This window comes from Pempheris klunzingeri, chromosome 22 (assembly GCF_042242105.1).
Source record: "Pempheris klunzingeri isolate RE-2024b chromosome 22, fPemKlu1.hap1, whole genome shotgun sequence".
NCBI classification, from domain to species: Eukaryota; Metazoa; Chordata; class Actinopteri; order Acropomatiformes; family Pempheridae; genus Pempheris; species Pempheris klunzingeri.
Window position 1 is genome coordinate 13,412,718 of NC_092033.1, and position 24,923 is coordinate 13,437,640.

General features: G+C 42.5%; 1 protein-coding gene across 1 annotated transcript; it reads left to right on the top strand.

Moving 5' to 3' along the window:
- Nucleotides 1–580: 580 nt before the first annotated feature.
- ntn4 (netrin 4) lies at nucleotides 581–24,923 on the top strand. The gene is made up of 10 exons (XM_070853588.1): nucleotides 581–977; nucleotides 2,632–3,185; nucleotides 8,532–8,810; nucleotides 14,099–14,225; nucleotides 14,978–15,163; nucleotides 21,281–21,494; nucleotides 21,585–21,679; nucleotides 22,405–22,473; nucleotides 23,112–23,285; nucleotides 23,718–24,923. Exons 1-10 carry the CDS (start codon nucleotides 932–934, stop codon nucleotides 23,855–23,857), a joined length of 1,884 nt encoding a protein of 627 aa, XP_070709689.1. The 5' UTR covers nucleotides 581–931; the 3' UTR covers nucleotides 23,858–24,923.

The window sequence follows — 24,923 nt, forward strand, 5'->3', positions numbered from 1 at the left end:
TATATATACACATATATCACAGTGTCAAAATTGAGGCCTGTTTAAAGTACCAAATGTAAAAGCACTCATCATGTACATTATATTACAGGATTATGATTATTGATACATTATCAATCACTGGAATGTTGCAGCTGGTAAAGGTGAAGCTGATAGAATAATATCATAACTTATTTGTTGTATTATTAGTCTGAAAGTGCAGGTAACTCCTAAGTTATCACATACAGAACAGGTGGTGGAACATCTCCCTCTGTGCTTAACTACAGTAATCGAGTAAATGTACTTTCAACACTACCAGATGCACAAACAAAGAAGTTCTGCAGGGAGTAAAACTTCTGTATCTGATTCTTGGAAGTATCTTGTTGGACCCCCTGAACTCCTCGGGAAGCCCCCCCCCCCCCCCCCCCCGGAGGTCCCAGACCCTCCCTCCCCCGATGTAAGGAGCAGGTCTTCATCCACACCAGCTCCGCACAATCTGGAATGTTCCTTTAAGCCAGAGGCGACGGAGGAGGAGAGGCGGAGCTGCCGCTGTCACTACACAGGCTCTCCGGGTCCCTGCGCCCTCACAGGCAGATGAGCGGGGCCGAGCGGGCGGCAGGCGCACGCTGAGGGGAAATGAACCACGCTGCAGGTCCCGAAGCAGCAGCGATCAGATCCGTTCACCTCTTCTGCTTCTCCGCGCTTCCCTCCTCTCAGCGGGACATCACACACCGTCCGGGATCATGCTGTTTGTCCATGACTTATTATCGCCTTATTGGATCGCAGCTGAGTGAAAGAGAAAGTCCACACTGGAGCTGAATCTACGCACTTTGCCACCGTGGATGAGATCTTTGCATACTTGATGTGTGATTAACTCCAGCGGATTTTCTGCCTCTGTTTTTGTTTTCTCTGCCTCTCCTCGCATATTTTGGATTATTCCTGCCACGGAGGAGATATGTTGATTTTATTTGTGCTCGGCCTGGCCGTGTTGTCAGATTCAGGTTAGTGAGTGTGCTTATTTTACATGAAACATCCCATTGTCAGAGTTATTGTCACCAGTGCAACAATGTGCTCGAGGTGAAGTGCAGCAATGCAGAACTCGCCTGAAGTTTTAGCCAATTTAATCTCCCAGTGAAAGAGTTTATCTTTTGAATTTCTAACGCATGAACCCACTTCTATGAAAAGCTTAGGCTTGATTCAAGATTCCAAGTGAAAGGATTAAACTTCGGTTTCAACATTAACCTCTAGGAGAGAGAACAGTAGGAGATATGTCTGATCCTCATTGTTGCTCACTGCCACAGATTTGGATGGAAGTTTGGTATTAAAAACATAAAAGTTGTGGTTTATCTTTGCATTTATATCTTAGATCAGTATTCTCTAAATTAGGCATGTCCAAGTTACTATAAAATTAAATCCAGTTTAATTTGCATGATTTATTCTGTCAGTTCACATCCCATTGATTAGCTCAATGGTGAGAGAAATGATTATTTTCAAGGTTTCAGTCAGCCTCTCATGACCTCTTTACCTACAGACAGTTATGTAATTCTCATGAACTCCAGTCTAACCCAAAAAATCCCACCAGAGAAGGATCTTGAGTGCTGAAGTTCATTATTTCAGGCTCTAAGGTTTAATATGAGCCCATCTGTGAGGTCTATGACATGACAAACAAAGAGAGCTCCAAATTTTTGATAATAAATCCACTTTGGAAGATGACACTGGCCCTGGGGGGGGTTCGCAAAGCGTCTGGAAGGCGTCTGAATGCTGCTCATCCTCACTGAGCTGCCAAACTTTATCTGTGTTAGAGTCCACGCTGGTCTGCAGCAGGCAGGTGCACAATGCCTCTATTATCCCTTTTGCATAACGTTTCCGATCGAGGTAAATCACTTGACTTGTGTACACATACACACACTCTTTGCCCACTCACTCTTACACACACTGTTACTATAACTTAGATTCAGGCGTGCCCGTTCAAAGTCCCAACATCTCCAAAACTGCTCAGAAAGTACTTACCAACACATTTGTATTGGTTTGTAGTAAGATTATCAGCATTATTCTTATTCTTTTGGAGCTGTGTGTAACAAAAAGCAATTTCCCCCTGGGGATTATTAAAGTAATTCTGATTCTGATTCTGATAGACGGGAAGGGCTTCCTCTTCAGGCGTGGCCTCAAAAAGAGGTTTTGCTCTTTTCTAAAAATCTCGACTTCTGTTCTTAAAAGATAAATTCTCACACATTTCTAGGCATATTTAGCCCGATGGTTTTGGATTTATTCGTTCAGGTTTTAAGATATCATAATCTGAGACATATTCCGCCACTGCCTGCTCTTTTCTCCATCCTACCAAAGAAGTAGTTCCCATGAATCTGCCGTCACTGAGTTGTATGGCTTATCCATGTTAATAGACAGAGACAGGCAGAAATCTCAGAGACAAAATGTGGGCAAATACTACCTGCATGACTAAACAACACTAGAGGTGTGAGAATTGGGTTAACTGACCCTTTAAGCTGAGGCAGCGAGGGCCACACCTTGCCATACCCACCTGACAACCACGCTTTTAGTCTTTCTTTCTTGTTTTCTCTAGAAAGCTGTTATGTCACCTCAGCCCTTATTTGCCAAGTACATGTGTAAACTCTGATTTTTTTTTTTTCTCCCGTCCAGGTCTGTCGGTGGAGGTGTTTCGTGCAGGTGTGGCCCCTCGCTGTGAAAGCCGGGCCTGCAACCCTCGCATGGGGAACTTGGCTCTGGGTCGCCGGGTTCTGACGCAAACGGTTTGCGGCAACAACGGCACCGAGCTCTACTGCTCCTACTCCGACCCCAACGCCAACCTGGGCTGTAGCACTGCCAAGTGCGCCAAATGCAACGCCGGCCTACCTCTCCTGTCCCACCTGGCCGGCGCCATGTCTGACTCGTCTTTCCGTCACCCCAACACCTGGTGGCAGTCAGCGGAGGGGGTGGAGTCTGAGACGGTGCAGCTGGACCTGGAGGCCGAGTTCTACTTCACGCACCTCATCATAGTGTTTCGCTCGCCAAGGCCTGCTGCCATGATGCTTGAGCGGTCACAGGACTTTGGGAGAACGTGGAAGATGCTGCAGTACTACGCCAGCAACTGCAGCGCCGCCTTCGGGCTGGAGGAGGGAAAGGAAGGCGCGGGCCAAGACGGGGCCACCTGCACCTCCAAATACTCCGGGGCTTATCCCTGCAACCGTGGAGAGGTGAGGATGGAATCTTGTCCCGATTGTGTGTCGACTGACTGAGCTCTATTTGGGCGTTTGAGCCTCTTTACGCTCACTGTTGTTTAGGTTTTATGCGCCATGACTTTACTGTTTGGTTTAGTTCACTCTCACCACTCTCATCAGCATCATTTCTCGCCACGTGAGGCAGCTGTTTTCATTATGGAGCGTTTAGCTGCTGCAGAATCACATATTTCCCTGAGAAGTTGGTGGAGACCAAAACAGAGGTAAAAGGAGGGTGAATATTAGATTGTGTCTGCAAAGGATGCATTGAGGAACAGTATTGAGTGACCGTCACCTCTCCAATCCCAACACACAATCACTGTAGTTATGGATGTAAAACAGAAGAAATTACCGTAGACTTGAAGCTCAAAAAGTTGCTTCGGGGATTAATGCGCTTCAAAGTCTTATTTTCTCACACGTAATGACAATGATTGTGTAATCAGGTTGTGGTGAGCTTGTTTCTCAACCATAACAACTTTATAAGGTGAATACATGTTGTCCAGGTTGTTGCACTGCCTCCAAGTGGCTAAAAACAGTTAATGTAGGGGAAAATAAAATGAGGGAAGTTTTGTGAAGAAACAAAGGAGGGAAAGGGTAGAAAGAATCAGTGGTAGTTGTGAATAAAAGTAACTTTTGATATATAATAAAACTACATGTTAAGCAATAATTACTTAAAATTATATTTAAGAGTTTCCGGGTCAAGTAAACAGCATTTCCCTTTCTCTAAACAAAACACAGATCACTTTACCTTTTTCTTTCATCACGATTCATGACTACCTGCCTGAGGTGCTTTGGATGGTCAGATTTATGTCAATATATCACTCAGAAAGCAGGTTAACGCAGGTGGAAAGGAGGGCAGATCCACATCTGCAGTGAAATGCTGGAGGGGGTGACGAAGAGTTTCCTGCTCAGCCTTTTCTCCCTCTATGAATGAATTGCTAATGATATCGTACATGCTGTGGATGACAGGTAAACCACGCTACAGACGGATGCTCCCGCTTTTCCCACACAACTGATTTAAAGTGCACCCAATCCATCATTACCCCTCCTACTGGAACTAATTCACTTCTTTCTGCACCGAGTCACGCAACATGCAAGAGTCATACGGCGTCGTTAGCACATTGAATAGAATGAAAGCAGAGCCAGGTGGGGGGAAGCTCTGCGAGTGTGTGTATGTGTGTGTGTATGTGCATGAGCGAGTGTTTAATAGGCGTACTTTGACTGTAGCACGAGAGGGCTTCCTGAACTCCATTGATGTTTAATTGAAGCAGTGTGTGTCGGGAGCTGCTCTGCAGATGTGAGTGGAGGCGCATGCCGAGCGTGGTGCTGCTCTGGACTCCCTGCAGTGCTCTCATATGTAATGTGAGTTTACGCCCTCTTTGATGGGCTCTCTCTGCTACGACTCCCTCCAAATATTCCTGCCAGCTGTTATGGCCTTATTGCGCTGCTGTATCATAAATCTTTCGCTATATACTCCTGCTGCGTTTCGTTATGTTTATTTGTGGTTTCTTGGTATGTATAAATATGTTTATGGGCTCATGCATGTAAGAAACAGAAAAGAAGAAAAGATTTCTGCACTTGGGTCCACCCCCCCACCCCATGTTCTTGTCCATGAAGGTGTGAACATTTCTTTCTCTCTCTGGCTCTGTGCTTCACATATTGGTTTCTGCCACCTGTGCTGAGAGCGTGGCCTTCGCCCTCTCACCTCTCAACTGGTGACCCTGAGGTTAAAAGAGGTCAAGTAGCAACACACCAGCTGCTGTCGTTGCTCAGCTGTTTGCACCTTTTCAGCTTCTGCTTGTTTTTTTTGTTGTTATTGCACATCACCTGTAATGACGGTTAACCAGCCTATGACGGTGCAGCTTCTATAAGCATTGATGTGCACCTGCTTTAGTTCAGACCAAAGGATGAGTTATTACATATGAACTTTCCTTGACTTACATCTGTTCAGGGCACCTGTAATTTAGTTTTATTGTTTATTTCTGATTATTGACCTTGGTTTGACTTGCTGGATATCTTCTAGAGCTTTCAGTTGTGTCTCCTGGCCTTCATCAGAGGATGCAGTTTGTTCAGTCGTAGAGGCAAATGAATATGAACATGGAATTTGTTGAAGCCTAAACAAAGTTTTCATTGAAAGAGAAATCTTTAAGGAAACCATTAATTCATGGTTTTTAAACTATAATACAACCTGATTTACATAAATCCTACAATCAATTAGCACTGAATACTTGGCAAAATTATTTAATGATAATTAATTAAGGCATCAAAAGAAAATGCTCAAAAATGCCTGGTTTCTGCTTCTTAGACATGAGGAATTGCTGGTTTTCAGTTATATATGATTAGAAATTAATTTAGCACGATTGTGTACATTTTTCTGTATATTATAGACTAAACAATTAAGTGATTACATCGAAAATGAAAATAATCCTTAGTTGCAGCCTTATGATCAGCATGCAGCATGAGCTTATCTCATGAAGTCTAATGAAGTGCTTCAGAGTAAGATACATAAAGGTTAAACAATTTAAAGGCAGAGCTGCATTAACAGCATGTTCTTAAATACGAGAGCAAGATAAATAAGAGGGATCACCTGACATAAAACACGGCTTACAGTTTGCCTGCATGCACGTGTTGACTCAGGTTACCAGATGGCAGTTGTGTGTGTGTTTTTGGGGGTCGTACTGTAGCTGGGAGCGATTACAGGGAGCTGGTATTCTCAGCTTTCTGCCTCTCGTCTTTCTTTCACAAACATGAAAGCATGTCATCTCTTGCGCTGAAAGGTTTTTTGTGTTCACCTGTAATGTGGGGAAAAGGTGGCGTGTACATGTGTGTGTGTGTGTGTGTGTGTGTGTGTGTGTGTGGGGAGTATGCAGGGCTCCTTGTCTTATTTATGAGGTCAGCTGGGCTGGAAGAATGTGAGTGTTTGTTGTAGAGGCTGACCTCCTTAGGGAAGAGTGAGGCAGACCAGCCAACACACAGATTCGTTTCCACAGTTCCTCGAGCACACACACACACACACACACACTTGTCCATGCCCTTTCAGATAAACGCTTACAGTCGGCTCTCCGTCTGTCGGCTGGGAAGGAAGTGCCGTTGCTCTGATGGATGTTGGTACTGTTGGCTAGACACCCATCCCCCCTCTCTGTTTCCCTCTCCGTCTTTCTCCTTCCATCAATGCCCATTGTGCCTGTTTACCAGATTACAGTCCACACCGCTTTGATGGAATTACGCCTGTTTAAGCCAGACTTACTTTATTTTTCAGCCTGAAGTCCCCAGAGGGACAAAATTAAAATGTGGGTAAATTGGCCTGAAATTTGTTACATATTTTGGATGGCAGTTGTAAAACTTTTTCACCTATTTCTATTTTGTTTTCCACGGCCCCATGACTACATTAGCAGTGGCAGTGAAAGTTTAATATAGCTGATGTTTTTCGTTCTCCACTGTGAATTCAGTTGCAGTTAAAGGTTCCCTGTGGAGTTTTGTGGAGTCTGTGAATGAAAGTGATGTTCACAGTGGTTTAATATCCCCGTGCATCCACAAGTTATGTTTTCTGCTGCAAGAGGACACTGTGTACTGTAATCCACAGTGAATGAAGACCTTTTGCAACTGATAAAATGCTTCACATAATAAAAACTGAATTGAAAAAAGGATGCTAAATGTGCACTGTAGTCCTTCGCAAAATAGCTTTAAAAGCAACAGTTAAACAGCGAAGTGTTGAAACTAAGAAAATATTTTAATAGCTTGTTCTTCAATTAAAAATTAACATATAAATTCAAAGATTAGTTAAAGTTTTCTTCATTTTGTTTGACCCTGTCTTAAGGACATAAACATGGGTCTCATCAGCATATTTGCTAACAAAAAAATTTGTCTCCACATTTAAAGGAAAAATGAGAAGCCTGATTGGGTATTAAAAGCTTCATGAAGGTCTGAATTTTGAAGGAAGAAATCCACGACGGTGATGTCTGTGTGCATGCCAGTGTGGTTGTGTGTGTGTGCTGGTGTTGCTGTGGTGTCACCGGGCTGTCGCAGGCCTTTTGTCCGGCCCTGAGTTATGTGAAGCTGCATCTCTGTCCCCGTCTTTGTCTGGCCCTGCTCTCCATGCTCTCCCGCGGACCGGCGCCCCTCGTCCTATTTGTCGTGTTCTCTTAATTGTGGACCACAATGCCGTGACCTTGTGACCTTTTCCAACAACGGGGAAATTAATTGTGCTCCTCCCATCACACTCTCGGCTAGTCATCTAGCCAATGAGGGCGCAGCATGGGGGCTTTGCTTGCATCTCAACCAAAGCTTCAACAAAAAAAAAAAAACGCTCACTTACACACATAAACGCACACACTACTCATCCCATGATATCAGTGACAGCCAGTGACAACAACACACACTTTGTGAAGAGGCACACTACAAACACACATTTTTTTCACAGCGAGAGTTGGGGCAGACACCAACTTTTTCGCCCTGACAACAGCAGCGGTGTTGGTTGCCAGTGGCAGCAGTAGCCATGGCGATGGCAGCCTATAAAGGGGTCTTCGATTTGAAGGATGTCCAGGGACCAGACAGGGTAAAAGCGGGGGGTGTGTGTGGGGGGGGGTGCACAGGGAGAAAGGTTGGGTGCACTCTTTTAAGGACACCCAGCACTCTCATGATTACGTGAGGACGTAGTCGATGAAGGCGGAGTTTAGTTTAGAAACCAAGTGATACCATCAACATGACAGCTGTAGTGACATGAGTAGCATCAATGGACCCGATTGTTCCACTGAATACACCCGTCTAATCCCTCTAAATCATGAAGTGGGGCTACAAGAAGTAGCATCTTCTCTTTTGTACAGTAAACCAAAGAGGAGGAAAACCACAAATACCCAACAAAATAACTCCACCTTCAGAAGGGAAAGCTAAACATGTATGAATTTAAACAGTGTGTTTAAAATTCAGTTTGGCAGCTTGACTGTAGACCAGTCGGGTTATACCAATCCTTAAAACTCACAAAGTGTTTAAACTAGCACGATTCTGCAACTACACTGCCAATTTCTGTATTCAAAGCGATCAATAAATGAAATTATCTTTTATGATTCAGAGGAAATTTGATTAAGTTTCCAGTTTGAAAATCAGAAGAAAGGTCTACAGAGAGTCCAGGCAGTGAGGGACACATTCCTCCTTTCTTAGGGAAACTGAATTGTGATGGGATTGCAAGTTTCTAATATGTATTTTTTTAGCCTATTAAAACAATGTCTACCCTGTCCACTGAGAACTTCAGTACGTAAAAATCAACATAAGTTTTAACATAGTTTACTCATTATGAAATGTGACAGCAGACCTCTCTCTGACTAACAGGTGATCTACCGTACCCTCCCAAAGTGGGAGTCCCTGGATCCATTCGGGGCAGAGGGCCAGCAGCAGCTGAGGGTGACCAACATCCGAATCCGACTACTGAAGCAGCAGCCATGTCCCTGCCAGGCCAAAGCCCTCGCCTCCGCACATGAAGCTCTTCCTACCCGACACTTTGCCATTTACGACCTGATAGTGAAGGGAAGCTGCTTCTGTAACGGACACGCCGAGCAGTGTGTTCCAGCACCGGGGTACCAGCCCATCCGAGACCGGACCAACCATGTGGTAAGAGCATACAAACAAAGCACAGCATCAATGAGTGGAACAGCATGAAGCTAAAGGACGTTAATACCGTAGCACCCTTTCATTGGACAAGGCCAATTTTATCCAATGCTAGTTTAATGTCATTGTCATTGTGATCTTACATGAAACTGGCGTAGCCAGCTGGGAACCTATGACAGGTTACCAACACAGAAACTGGTAAGATGCCCTACAAACATTACCCAACTCTCACAATATAGTCCAGTATCACTGTTTACTTAAGTTATTGCATTATATCTGTGGTTCATACACGTTATGTGTGGATCATGGTTGTGGTTAATGCTGATCTATAGAGCAAAGTGATTATTATATACTGAGTAGAGAATGAGTGCATGAGGGAGTAACTGTGTTCACTGCCTGCATCTTGTTTAACCTTTTATTTCTTTCATACACATTGACATTATCACCCACTGCAGCTGGGAAAAAAGTGTACTCATTTCACCCACATGGCTGAGCATGAGCTACTAACCAAACGGGAACCAAAAACATCAAAACATCACTCCAGAGCGCCGCTAGTGGTCAGAACATGCAACTCAAGGTCCATTTAGTAGCCGATAGCAGTGATCTCAGTTCATCTGACAGTCTGTTAAAAGCTCTGAAGAGATGATCAAGTGGAACTGAAGGTTTTGATTGCTTTGTTTTTTTGTTGTTGTTGTTTAAATACAATCAATACTCTTACCAGTAACTAAATTTCTAATGCAAATAAGTTTGTTTCAGGCCTCGATGCTGTTATACTAATGCACCACTCTTGTTTTGATGTACTGGCGTTTCTTTCCATTCTTGTTTTCCATCACTTGTTTAGATGATTATCATGAAGTAATCATACCCCATGGGCAGGTTTTCCACTTGTTTTAAGGAAATCAAGATTATAAGGCTTGATACTTGCAGGCTAAATGGTTTGTTCACTTTGTGTTGGCAGTCGTCCTAAAAACAGACTAGAGGAGGGGTGGTGGTGATGGGGGGCAGGGGGGGTCGTTTATCTATCTTGTGCTTCCCCTGTTCCTGTGGCTCTGTCTGGTCAGATAAACGGCTGCGTTTCCTGTTCATAATAAACACTAGAGATGTAGATATTGATTCAACTGAGGGTTAATGATGGTGCTGATGTGCGTGTTGATAAAGGTGTGAACGGACACGACTCTGCTCTGTGTTTTTCCTGGAGATCAACCATAAGTGTTTCAGAGCCGCGCTCCTATCACAGCCATCTCCACAAACAGAAACGCTGGATGGCTTTGAAGTGGAGCGCGTGTTCTGCTGCAATCAGCGAGGCTCGACAGGGAAAGTGAGAGTCGGCAAGGAGTTTCCTTTACAACTTATGTAAGCAAAGACATTTAGACAAATAAACAGTAGTACAGCATCAGCATACACAGTAGTAAAGCCAGACTGATAACGGATTTTTGAGGCTGATTGTGGTGTAAATACTGGAGAATTTTGAAAAATCAGATAACAATATAAAATTATTGGTCTCAGTGCTATAAAAAAGAAAAAATGGACAAAGATATGCACTGAAATGTACATTTACATTTGAAAATCAAACAGTGGTGAACTAAAGATGCAAAGGCGTCACTTATTTTCAACTACCATAACCATATCTTTGGTTTCACCATCCGTCTTGGTGGTGAACATAGTAAACATGAAACCTGCTGAGACATCAGCATTGTTTTTTGCGACTGTATTAGCTGCTAGCTAGACTCTCACAGCGGCCTCTTTGTACCGAATGCAGCAGAAATGTTATGAGGGCAACAGGTGATGATCGTTTTTAAATCCATTGTTAATACTTGTGTGTACATGTGCAATTCATCAGCTTTTCACTTTCCGTTCTGCTTCCTTTAGTGCATGACACAGAAAAAGGACATACACATATTTTATCAGACCGTAAACCTTTTTAAAAACATTTTGACAAGCCACTGAAAAATCTCATATTTCCCAGTGATGTGAAACAGAGAAAATGCTTGGTATTACACATGATAAATGAACAAGACGATTCATGTGTTTTCTTTGCTGATACCGTTGAAGCTGCTGATATTAGACACTGTCTTTAATTCAGACTATCCTCATGCAAAGAAATTCCAAGCAGCTGTACTGAGTGTTTTCATGAGGATTTCCTTCTTCTGAGGGTAGAAGATCCTTTGAAACGGCTATTAGAGCTTGGGGGGGGGGCTGTAAAGCTCTCCTTTGCACACCAGGGTACTAGTAATAAGAAGTTATTTTAATGCTTGTGTGTGTGGAGTGAGACACAGATTGACTGATACTCATTTTTCATCACAAATATTAGTCCAACTGCACCCATGACTTGAAGTTTGAACAGTAAATCCTTCTTAGCTGTCCTCACAACATTACCTCAGGTCATCGGAGCGTTGTGCGGCTGTGTGCCATGCGGGAGCGTTCGGTAAACACACAGAAGTTATATAAGTGGCTTTTTTCCCGCCTATCAGCAGTTTGTTTTGTGTCTCTGTTTCGACCCAGAGCCGCCGTTTCTGGCTAAACCCAAACAAGCAGAGCAGCACAAGATGGGAGATGAGGGCAGAGATTACCGATCACTCAGGGAGAGGAAGGGAAGGGCGTGTGCATGCTGGAAGAAGTACTCAGATCCTTTTACTTAAGTAAAGGTATTAATACTACACTGTCACAATAGTCCACCGCAAGTAAACTTGCTCTTGCATACAAAATCAAGTATTATCAGCAAAATATACGTATTAAACATATTCATTTTGCACACAAATGGTCCCTGTCAGTGTTTTCCTATTAAATCAGATGTTTCTCAATTAATATTCCTGCTGCATTCATGGATATGTTGCATTTTACTGCTGTAGATGTTCAAGGTTCAATCTACAGCAATGCATCATGGTCCATAAGATCATCATTTTGTTTGTATCGTCTCTGTCCTCTGAGAACCAAGCATCTGTAAAAAGTTAACTTTTCATGAGAGAACCAGCCTGTTTTCAACTTTGTCACAGTGCATTAACCAGCTAATCCGATCATACTTCTAAATTTATCTTTAGTATGAGAATTTTCTCGACACAAAAAAACATTTTATCCTTTTAATATCACAAAATTTGAAGATACTTGAGAAAAACATGTGTGACCTCCCAAGGGTGTCTTCCAATATGCTCGAAACAATACCATTATATTCTGGTGTTACTGATGTTGAGGGGACATACTGTTTACATGTTTACACAGTCACATTGTGAGGTCTCGCCTTCCTACTGGGGACAAAATGCAAGTCCCCATAACATAAATCATTAAACTTGAGGGAGAACACTTTTTAAGGTTAAAGTGTGTGTGTGTGTGTGTGTGTGTGTATGTGTGTGTGTTTGTGCAGCAGTCAGCGGTGAAAGTGGTCCTGATATGTGGAGTCATTACTGCCCAGACACTGTGAGTGTAGACCAAAGGACCGGTTTGTTTGTTTGTTTGTTGTTTTTTTGTGCTCCTGTCCCCCCCACATGGGGGTTTTTGCGGTTCATGGTGATTACACTGTCTGTTAGTTAGCCACAAAGCCAACACACACACACACACACGCACACACACACACACACACACACACACACACACACATAATGGCATCCAGGGACAGCTACTGGAGCGTTACAAGCAATTAGTCCAGTTTCTTTCTCTCTGTTTCACAATCTATCTGCCCGTCTTTCCATCTTTCTGGACTTCTTTTACTCTCCTCTCATTTCTTTCACTTACAGCTCCCTTATGTATTTAAAGAGACACTCCATCATTCTACACACAAAGGGCTGTTCAATAAAAGTAGAGTAGTTCTACTGTAAAAACCCAGCCTATGTTAATTTGCTAAGATGCCTATTGTCACCTTATTTATCTGTATTGGTTATGGAAATACTAAAAGCGATTTTCTACTCCTCCCAAAACGTTTCTGGCTGTAGGTTCCTGCATTAAAAACTACTTGATTGTCACTTTTTGGCATAAAAGTTGTGAAATTTAAACATGACTCATTAGAGATCAGAGGCTTCCAGATGTCTGTCTGTCAGCGCTCAGCATCACATATCACTCCGGCTCTGCTCTGCCCTCTACGTGGCCGAGTTTACATGGTTGCGTGTGTGCAGCTCTCAGTGTATATGTGTGTTAATTGTCCCGTATCACGGTATGGTAAACATATGAATGGGTTGAAATACCAGCTGTCTGGACCTGAGCCAGCTGCTGCTGCTGCTCCTGGCCTTTTCCCCTCCTTCTCCTTCCTCCCTGTGCATTTTTTCATTCTCGTGCCCCTCATTTCTTTCCCATTAATTACTACTTCTTCATTCTGGTGATATGTGTCATTAGTTCTCCTGCCTCGACCTCTCATTTATGCAATTGCTTCCCCTATTAGTGTAATTGAAACGGTGTAAAACCAGTCATGTGTGCGTGTGTTCACCTCTACATGTCAGGACTGATCTGGGGTCAGTGCAGCCAGAGAACATGTTGGTTCTGACCCTGTTCTATAGCATGTGGATGTGTTTAACTCTATACTCGGTACAGTGTGCTTGTGTGTGAATCAGAGCCATTCAGGAGGTAGTGACACATCACACACCGTGGGAAACAAATGCAAGAATTGGTGTGTGTTTTTGTGCATCTGCAGTTCGTTTCTATGTAGTGTTGATCAGTGTGTGTCTACCTCAGTAATCGTTGTATAATTATGTGTGTGTGTGTGTGTGTGTGTGTGTGTGTGTGTGTGTGTGTGTGTGTGTGTGTCCTACATTACAGTTGCATGGTGTAACGCAAACAAATAAAGAGCTTCCTCAGATGCCTTGCCCCCCCTTCAATCATTATCCAGCATGCATGGCATTCCAGCTCAAAGGAATGACAAGGAGATTGTTATTGTGCTCTCAGCGCTGCATACTTGCACTCTTCTCACACACACACACACACACACACAGGCTTTTCAGACTAGAGGCCCGTTCTTGTTTCCAGCGATGAAGCCAAACAATCAATCTCCATTCACTAATTTCAGGCGAGGGCGTACGAGAGAGACAGAGAGAGAGATGGGGTGAGAGGAAATACAGTAGAAGAGGAGAGAGGGGGAAAGGTAGACGAGAAGAAACGGAGTGACATCTGGTATTAGAGTGTGCAATCTGGAGGATGAGTTGCGCCCATGCCCTGAACGGCCTTGTCCTCATGTGGGAAACTTTCTTCTCCATCATACTGACCTGTTTGTTCCTTCCTTCCATCTTTACCTCTGTCTGTCATCTGTCTTGTTGCTAATGAGCTCTCTCTCTCTCTCTCTCTCTCTCTCTCTCTCTCTCTCTCTCTATCAGGTCCACGGGAAGTGTGTGTGCAGACACAACACCGCAAGTGATCACTGCGAGCGCTGCGCTCCTCTCTACAACGACCGACCCTGGCAGCCCGCAGATGGACTGACGGGGGCGCCACACGAATGTCGGAGTGAGTCTGACAAACGCAGTCGCACTTTTTCCACCACAGGAGCTTTAAGTGTTGACGAAACGTGTAGCCACCCTCACAAGTTTTCATTTCTTAGTGGGAAAAGGTCCCAACAGTTAACAGTTTTGGCTCTGCGTAGGAGGTGATACTCAGGTCAACTACCAGGTAGTTTCAGGGGGTGCTAGCAGTGGTGTGGATGATAATCAAATGTGGTGTCACATCACAACAAGAGCTACTAGAAGAAACAACTAAGTGCACAGTGAACAAAGCATGACGATGACTTAGGCAGGAAAAGGGCCTACATTAAAAGATGTTAACAACAAATTAAGCAAAATAACTTGACATTTTTAACCACCGATGAGCTATTATTTCTTAAGAGTCAAGTATGTAAAAAGCAAGTATGATGTTCTTCAAAGTTAAAGTTATAGAAAGTTACGAGCAACGTAGTTCCTGCAACAAATATGCATCAATCTTAAATTGGTTTTTATCAAAAGTCAGAGCTGTAACACACTGGGTTTCATCATTAAGTTATGAGGAGTCAGTCGTGTGATGTGAAAATACAGTTTGTAGATACATGTGGAGAAGTATGAGAAGCTGGCAACTTTTTACATCTACCAGCCAAACCTATAGGCATATCTGTGGAATATTCCTTTAATGCAAATATGTACAGAAACCAATCAAAACGTGTCACTCAAAACACTTATCTCCAACCTGCCCTTGTTGCTGATATGTTGCTTTCCTCCCTCTCACGCCAGAGTGTAAGTGTAACGGACACGCTCAGAGCTGCCATTTTGATTGGGCAGTGTGGCGTGAGTCAGGCCAGCGCAGCGGAGGCGTGTGTGACTGTCTGCACAACACCGAAGGACGGCAGTGCCAGAGATGCAAGGCCGGCTTCCACAGAGACCCCCAGCGACCGCACACCGCCCCCGACTCCTGCAAACGTAAGATACACACAACAACACACACACCCAGCAATCACATGTGGCGTGTTACACATGGATCTTGAGTTAATAGTACAGGCGCAGTAAAGATGGTTTGTTATTGGCTTGATTTGTTTATGATGAATGATGAGTGTTTTTTCACCACTGATGTCAAACATGCTAAATATGGTAATTACACCAAGATGTAACAGTAAGCTAACAATAGTTAGTGATGCAGTCTAGTGGGAATTAATGGGCTAACTGTGAATTTACCATCTTTTGACATTGTATTTTCATTCAAATTGTATCAAAATCCATAAATTCATGTTCATATAGACCTAAGGCCCTTGTTACTGATGATATCTGTCCTTTTATTTCACTTTATGTCACTTTTTAACACTGCATACAATGAACTATACCACCAAGAAATATTTCAATATCATAGTTTTATGTTCAAGTAGAGGTTAAAGCTAAATTTTTGATAACTGAAAAACATTTTTGTCCAAATTGACTACACAACATAGTCAGCAGTCATTGCTCTATTTTTCCCCAAAATGTCAGTTTATATGAGATGAGTCAAGGGCTTTCACAAGTAAAGATTAGATCTACATGTGTTTTGCCAAACTGATACCATGAGATCCATATCCGCGACATATAACGCACACTGTAAAGTGTCATAAGGCATAATTAATCATACTTGTGTTGACAAAGTGTTGCTGGTGAGAATTCCAGCATTAACCTCATGCACACCACACTGGCACGGTGATCTCATTCACTCAAGGAATGCTGAGGACTGAGATCACAAGCCGGGACGTGCTGATGGGCACCTGGGTCTGTGTGTGTGTGTGTGTGTGTGTGTGTGTGTGTGTGTGTGTGTGTGTGTGTGTGTTTGTGAGAGAGAGAGGCAGCAGACGGCCCATGCTCCAGCCAAGAATTACGCCGTAGTTAATCATCAGATGGTGGCATTCCTACGTCTTGACTCAAAGCTCCACACACAACCACTGCTTGTCCATCTCGGCTTGTTTTGCCATTTTTTCACATGTGACTCAGAGCTCGAGTGGCTTCAGGATGATTGTTGGTAGCTGTTCATGTGTGAGGGTCCTCTGTGTGTGTGTGTGTGTGTGTGTGTGTGTGTGTCTGGGTGGGTTAAGCAGCGTACTGCACTCCGATGATGAGATGAGTCTTAAGTAAACACGCGATAGTCATCCATAAAACATGGCAGTGGCTACATTCCCCCTCTGATTATCAGTCAGATTTGACCTGGTGAGCTCAGTCCTGCAGGTATCCTGGACTCACACATGATCACTACTGTGTGTGTGTGTGTGTGTGTGCGCGTGTGTGTGTGTGTGTGCGTGTGTGCTCATATGCACACTGAATTTAAAACATCTGTCAAATTGCACCAGACCATTCAAAAACGTCTAGAGGGGAGAATATGTAGGGCCCAAAGAACAGCTCAACCGTATCACTCAGAGTGTCGGTGTCATGCATATTTTTTAAATTCATTTTTACATCAAGAGATCCATTACAGCAGAAATACATTTCATTTAAAAAATCTGTTACCTTTTTAACCCCACCACCCCCCTTTATCTCAATAAACAAAAATGAGAATAGAGAATGGCAGCATACAGATAAGCATCAGCAAACCATCAACAAGAGTTAGAGTCTACAGCCGTACCTTCTATAAGTATCTATACTCATTTCTGCTCATGTTCTGCTGTGATAAGAGGCTTATCTTATCTTATGCTAGCAGCTCTGTTAGGCTGCACTATGAGCCAAATGCTAATGTCAGCATGCTGACATGCTCACAATGGCAAAACTAACATGCTGATGTGAAGCAGGTATTATGTTTACCTTGTAAAGGCTGTATTTTATCGCTAGTTAGCAGCATGGCTCCAGGGACAGTTGCTCCACAGCTTTGGACCATATCTAAACAGCTACCAGGAGGTGCATCGCTGTGAAATTTTGTAGCGTCATTCATGTCCTCCAGAGGATGAATCCCTCTGACTTTGATGGTCCCTTGAATCTTCTTCTAGAGCCTCCACAAGGTTGACATTGTTTCACCACCTTTTTTTAAAACCATAGCATAGGGTTTAAATTTCAGTGATTGTTTTTTACATTTTTCACCAGAGGGGTAACTGTGGGGTCTGAAGGGCTAATGATCCTTACTGACGGCTGATTGATAGAAAAAAAAGGGCAAGGGCATGCTTGGAGAACCCCTGAGACGAAGGTACAGGTTGTGAAATCCCTCTGTAGCCACTCGCTGACAATAGAGGAATTTCCCTCCATCGTGAGGAACATTTTTTTCATACCAGGCTCTGAGGGGCCTCGGGAAAGAAAACACTCTTGTCAAGCTCGTACACACCAAAACACTTTCGCAGGGAAAGTTACAGTGTGTGTGTCTATATATATATATATATACATATATATATATATATATATAGACACACACACACACACACACACACACTGTGAGGGGGGCTTTGTTGTCTACGCAGTTTGCTCAGGCAATTGTCTTGTCCTGTCTTGGCACACGCTTATGAAGTTTTCACTGTCAGAGTTCCTCCTGCAGCTGCCTGCTATCTTAGATACACACACCAACTCATATTTACACACAGGAGTCCTTGTGTATTGTGCCCCCTTTAAATGCTCATAAATTCTCACGCAGATATGTAAACACATACGCTCAGCAAACACACTGTCACACGTGTATTGGTTTTACATGAAACTGAGGTGGAGCTGTAATCTCAGTTAATTATTAAAGTATAGAGGCAGTTCACTTAACAATAGTGCAGATAAAGCCTGAACCATACGTACGCACACACACTCACACACACTCACACGCAGCTTCTCAGTCCATAAATTAAAGTGTTTCATGGTCTCTATCTGTTATTGTCATGATTTTATTGATATTGCACAGTTCCCTCAAATGATAAGGGTTGTCATATCTTGGCTGATAAGCTGTCTAGTTTGGCACTCAGGAACGTTGATTGGACATCATTCTTACAGGCTGAAGACAAAGTGGTGCTTCATCTTTAATGTCACAAATCAAATTTCATATCACATATTTATTCAGGAAACAGAAAAATAGAATAATGTTTTTTTAATGTAACTGTTGTTCTGCATCCCTGATGGGACTGAAAAAGATGTAAAATTAGTTGTACAGCTACCACATAGGCCTGGAATTAATCTGCTTTTATTATCTTATGAATCATTTTGTCTACAAAGTGCCAGAAAATAATAAAAATGGCCATGACATTTTTTTCCACTGCCCAAAGTCTCTCCAATGTATTGATATTTGATTGCGTCCAATAATCCAAAATTTATAACAAAATAACACAGAGTTTTATCAATATTTAAGAAACTGAAAGTTTGGCATCTTTGCTTGCTAAAATATTTTAAAATGATCTGATTATTAAAAAATGCTGAGGATTTACTTTCTGTTGATCAACTATTCTGTTAATCTGCAAATTGTTTTAGCATTCCTTGACTGTCTTAAACTTTGTTCCACAAGCATATAAAAGATAAGCTGGAACCATAGTGTTTTGCATTTTTGCCTAATCAGATTAATTAAATGATTAATCAGTTTATCAAATTAATAGAACTAAAGACTGGATGCCAAGGGGTTTAAGGCGCTGACCTTTGTTGCATGTAATTTCCTGTCGCTCTTTCCCATTGTTTCCCGTCACCTCTGTGCTGTAAACTCTCAAAGTATTTAAGGGAATTTTAAGAATTTACTATAGTAAATATAAGTGGCTATAGTCAATATTTATATAATAATAATAACAACTTATCAAATCACAAAGTGAAAACAATGTGATGGTGGGAAAGTGGTCATTCGCTGTGATCCACCAAAGAGAATTACCATCTGAATCTGCAGCTTCCCTCAGCTAAAGTTGCAGAGCTTTTATAACGAGTTTCACGTCATTGTTTAACTGCCTGGCGCACAAATTCACCGCTGTCATAGCGTCGTTAAGCCTCTAAAACTGCACTCCACGCCACCTGCTCATCAGCAAACAGTGAACATAATGAAGCATTTAGCAGCTAAAGACAGACATTTCCTTCACGAGATGGAGGAGACCAAAAATGGAGCTAAAAGGGAAGAAACCATTTCTTTATGTGCTCTGAATGTTACATAAACAACTAAAGCGATAACATGTCAGTTTTATCCCAGCTAAAGTCAGCTGGGATTGGCTCCAGCCCCCCCCAACTCATGTGATACAATGGAAAGCTATAGAACAGCTACTAAATGGACCCTGTGTCGAGATTGTTTTGTCAACTGCTGCTTCCAAGGTCAAGAATTAACTGTGAATGCTTGCTATCTTGTAAATTTGTTTATAGTCGAGACAGCTGTGTGAGCAGTCCTGTGAATTCAGGTGGAGGTGAGAGTGCAGGGAGACGTGCCTCTGGGTGTACAGTAAGTATTTAGGGTCATTTACTGCCAGTCGTGCTTCAAGCATCATTAAGCAGCAGAGAAACGGCTCCAAACAACGCCCCCTCTTTTGTGTCTCCATCCTCGTCTTCTGCCTCCCCTTCACCGCCCCCCCTACCCCTCACACCTTTACACCCCCCCTCCCCCCCGTCTGAGATAGGGACAGATTTATGGGGGAGGCCTGACACCAGGCTCCCGGTCTCTGTGTTGATAACAGCAGAAGGACAGTAGACAGTAGTTTTCTCAGACTGCCAGTGTAAACATGTTTGCGTGTATGTGTATATGTGTGAGAGAGAGAGTGAGTGAGTGTGTGTACAAGTATATTGTTTTTGGAGGTTGTTTAAAGAACACCCTATCAGCACACAATTAGAGGGGACATGAGTGTGTGATAAGAAAAAGAGAGAGGCCTTTGTATTACGAGCTCCTGAAACAATACCAGACAGACAATAGAACAACTGACGAATGATGAAATACTTAAGTCCTGGTAATAAACTGTAAGCTGACAGTTTGGTGACCTTCAAATTATAATTTAAGACCTTTACACTCAGTGCTCTCCAATGTGACTTTTTGATTGTTTTCTTGGATTGATTTGTTTATTTGTTATATTTCATTATTTCTTTAGTTTATTGTTTTACTGCTTTTACACTATATGTATTTTTTAGCTATGGTAGTGCTCGGCCAGTTCACCACCTTGCTAAATCAAATAAACTTTTAACATAGCAATATAGAAACCCAGGATTATGTAAACGCACACTACTGGAGTTTTAACACAGTAACATGTTAAGTAGCGAAGGAATATTAGTGGTTTTGGGAAAGTATTAATAACTGCATTATTAGAAATTTACACACAGATGCAAAACTATTTTATGTATGAGCTCAAGTAAGATTTTAATTATGGAGAATATTTTTGGTCCTAATTAAAAGTCTAAATGGAACAATGGAAATAAGAAAAGGGAAAAATCAAATGAGCAACTCACAATGAAAAGCTTTGATAGAAGTTGCTCATAATAGCTTTTTTTTCTTGCTATTTTAACCAAATATCCATTCATCATCATACTTTCCTCAGAGAAATTGCAGAGTTTAAGTACCAAATAACTCTTGGGAATCTTATATCCTTGTATTTGTTGTAGCATTTCACATACCATTTCCCAAAAACACATGAGTGATCAACAAAATTACAAAACTACAAAAACTACAAAATTGAAAAATGTCGCTTTTCAGGCATCAACATATCATCGAAATTTAAAGTGATACTTTTGTATAAGCACTGTTAAAAATAACGCTGGCTGAGATGAAAGTTATCCTCTGTTTGACATTGTTCCTGTCGTTGATGCTGTTGTATGTCAAAATGAAAACCACATGTTCGGCAGTGTTGTGGTGCGTTTAAAAAGCATAACGTTTAACCACACTGTCTCTGGTTAGCCCTCTGTCTCTATGTGTTTCCTGTTGTACTATCTAAAAAGAAAGAGCAGCCAGAAAAGTTGTGTTTAAAAAGTTTCAGACCACCTCTGTAAATAGCACAAATGTCACAAAAAGGGTGTCGCTGCCTGAATTCATTCCTCCTCTTGACCTTTTCTGTCTTTGGCGCCATTTGTAATGTAAAGAAATCTAGACTGAATCACAATTTAAACAGTTTTCCTCAGAATTATTACTTATGAAAATGTAGTTCCTTCATATCATAATTCGCTCTCATTTTTTTTCTTTCCCAGCATGCAGCTGTCATCCCTTGGGCTCCATGCCTTTCCACTTGGCTGACGGCTCACTCTGCGACCCCTCCAACGGGAACTGCATCTGTAAACCTGGAGTAGGTGGAGCGCATTGCGACAGGTGCATGGTGGGATACTGGGGCTTCCACGAATATGGCTGCCGTCCATGTGATTGCGCAGGAGACTGTGATCCCTTTACTGGAGACTGTATGTTTGGGTGAGTAAAAAAATCTTGTAATTCCAATGGCAGTTCATTTAACTTTTGTTTGGTAAAGATCTACATTTACATGTGTTTGTGTTTGTGCAGCTCTGATCTGGACCTGTACAACTTGGAGGGAAACTCCAGTGAGCCAGTCAGGATCTTCAGAGCAGACGAGCTCTTTTCTGCCCTCCACTACTCAGGTGAGATACAGAGACTGTGTGTGTGTGTGTGTGTGTGTGTGTGTGTGTGTGTGTGTGTGTGTGTGTGTGTCTGTGTGTGTGTCTGTGTGTGTGTCTGTGTGTGTGTCTGTGTGTGTGTGTCTGTGTGTGTGTGTGTGTGATACATTTTCCTCCACAGTCCAGTGACCAGGCATTAATGGTTAAGTAATGAAAGTCTTGATGGGGCCCAAGGAGGACATGGAGCAAAGGTGTGTGTCTGTATGTTCCTGTACTTGCTACGTACTGAGGACAGGTTATTAACCAACAGAGATAGGACATTTTTGGAAAGTGAGGACACTCTAGCCAGTCCTCACTTTCTGATTCACCTTCAAAGGTCTTATATAAGGTTAAGACCTGGTTTTAAGGTTCATGTTAGAGTTATGTTTATGTTAGGGTTAGGGTAAGGGGCTGGTAAATGCATTATGTCCACAAGGGTCCTCACAAGTATAGAAGTACAAAGATGCGTGTGTGTGCATGGACAGTTTCCAAGTGTCCCTTCTCTTAGACCCCCCACCACCACCACCATGTAACTGCAGCTTTCATAGGCACATTCCTCACTGGACACACACACTGTGCTTGCATTCTTAGGACGCCATGCACCAGTATCGGAGACCACACACACACACACACACACACACACACACACACACACACACAGCATCAGGTATGTTAAAATATTAATCTGTATCTGTGTCTGTCTCCCGCAGAGAAGTGTGAGTGCAAAGAGCAAGCCCTGACCAACAGTAAACTTTTCTGCACCATGAATTATGCATACGGTAAAAACACTACCTTACCTCATCTTTCCTGTTTCTTTGTCTTCAGTTTCTCATCTTGTCCTATATGTCAGTTAAAGGATACTTTTGTCCTGTTACAACTTGGGTGTTGGAGGTCTTTATTGATCCAAAATTGTTGAGCTGATTCGAACTGGACTGCTGGAAATTCTACCTGATTGCAGCATACAAAAAGGGTCCCAATTACAATCAGATCTGATGGAAATAAACTTGGGGCTAGTTAGAGCTGATCCCAAAAATTTCGAAACAACCTGTCTAACACAAGTAGAAATTTGAGGCTGTATTTAATCACAGTTGTACTTTTACCTAAGTGCTGATGATTTTGACTAACATGCTGATGATAAGAGGATGTAATGTTTACAATGTTCACCACACAGTTTAGTGTGCTAGCATGCTAACTTTTGTTAATTAGCACTAAACATAAAGTGCAGCAGAGGCTGATGCAAATGTCATTAGTTTTGTGGCATAGGGTCAAATGGTGTTTGACAAATTAAAATTTTGACCTGACTTGATGCAAGTCAGCCATTGTAGTTCCATGTCAGCCTTCTTCAATCTGCTCTAGTAGCCACTTATTGAGTTTTACTTCACACTTCCTACATCTTGTCTCTCTACCTGACCCTTAGTCCTGAAGGTGAAAGTGCTGTCAGCCCACGATAAGGGCTCCCACGCCGAGGTGGAGGTCAAAGTTCAGAAGGTGCTCAGTCAGAACACCAAGATGAAGATACAGCGAGGTCGGGTCACTCTTTACCCCGAGTCCTGGACCGCACGGGGCTGCACCTGCCCCATCCTCAACCCAGGTCAGAGTCACACTCTTACTAAAGTTGTCTCCTCCTGTGCGAGATGGAGGTTTATAAAGACTGATACCCAATGTTTTGGATTGAACTTTCTGAAGTTCTTCAACAATGATGCAAAAATATCTTAAAAACTTCCCACTGAAACACAGAAAAATCATGATAATAATGAAAATATTAGATCAAAATTTCTTGGACTTAGAACCAAGGGAATGTCAAAAAGTATTGAGAGACGTGCTTACAAACCATAAAAAGACCAAAACTAACAGCACATTAATCCAACAAAAATATTGAATAGTGATAACCTCATTGGCTTTAATATTGCATTATATCTAAGCTGTTTTGAGACTCTATCTATACATCTACAATGTTTATAAAGGTATTGAAATTCCTTCCCCAAAGCTTAAGTGTCTCTGACCTTTTGACGTCATTCCCCAGGGGTGGAGTACCTTGTGGCGGGTCACTCGGACCGTAAACAGGGCCGCCTCCTGGTCAACATGAAGAGCTTCGTCAAGCCTTGGAAAGCCAGCTTGGGACGTAAAGTCCTCATGCTACTCAAGAAAGACTGCAACTGGTAGGCCGAGCGTTAAAACTCTGGAGGACAGGTGGACGCATGGACAGACGAGACTGTTTTTAACAAAACAAAGCCGTGGATTCGTGTTTTCTTGTTCTCCAGATGTGGAATATTGAATCACACAGGTCTGGGAGCAGGATTTGGGGGGGATGAACTGAGATGATTGAAAGCCCCTTTATTTCTCTGCTGTTGTCCAATGAAAGCTAGTGGTGGACTACGCCTGCTAAAAGCACACAGGGCTTAATTTTATTAAAACACGTCTGTTTCGCACATTCCTACGTAGGATATCTTTTGCAAGAAATTGAGGAAGTCTGCGCTGTGCGGTGGCCAAGTGCTTTCTATATGGAGAGATGCGTCCTGCACCCACTGATATGCATTAAAACACACACATACACACACCCACACACACACACACAAACTGAATCTCTTCCTCTCTTCCTGGAGCACTTTAGCCTAAGACAGACTGAGGGAATACAGACACACAAAGAGAGGAAGATTTAACCCTCACACACACACACACACACTAAATGAGCCTCTGGCATGGACTGTGGATGGAGCCCGTCCATCCTCTATGTGCTCTGTTACAGTGGACACACACACACACTCACTCACACAAGCAGCAATGTGTGTGTGTATATTAGTGTGCTGCAGATGTAATGCGCAAAGCACCCAGAGTGACGCTGAACAAGCCATACAAGCCACTACAGGTGGTTAAACCTTAGCCAGTCCAGGTGTTCATGTGTTGAAATCAGAGTGAATGGGTTTCGCCCCGAACGTGAATGTATTTGCCTGTTTTGCAGATGTGTGCGTGCATGTGAGACAGAGAGAGAGTGTTTGAATGCAGAGGTCTATTACGAGCACAGTCCAGAATCAGTCCAGCTCTTAAGCTTTGCTGTAGGTTTGTGTACACTTTCAAAACCAACCATTCCAATGTTTATGATACAACATTATGTATATTGATTCATCTCATATTACACTGCTAAATTCAGAAATTCCATGTTATTCCTTCCTTTGTGCTCTTGTACAGTGTTATTTGTATATATCTATATAAATATTATTGTTCAACTTTC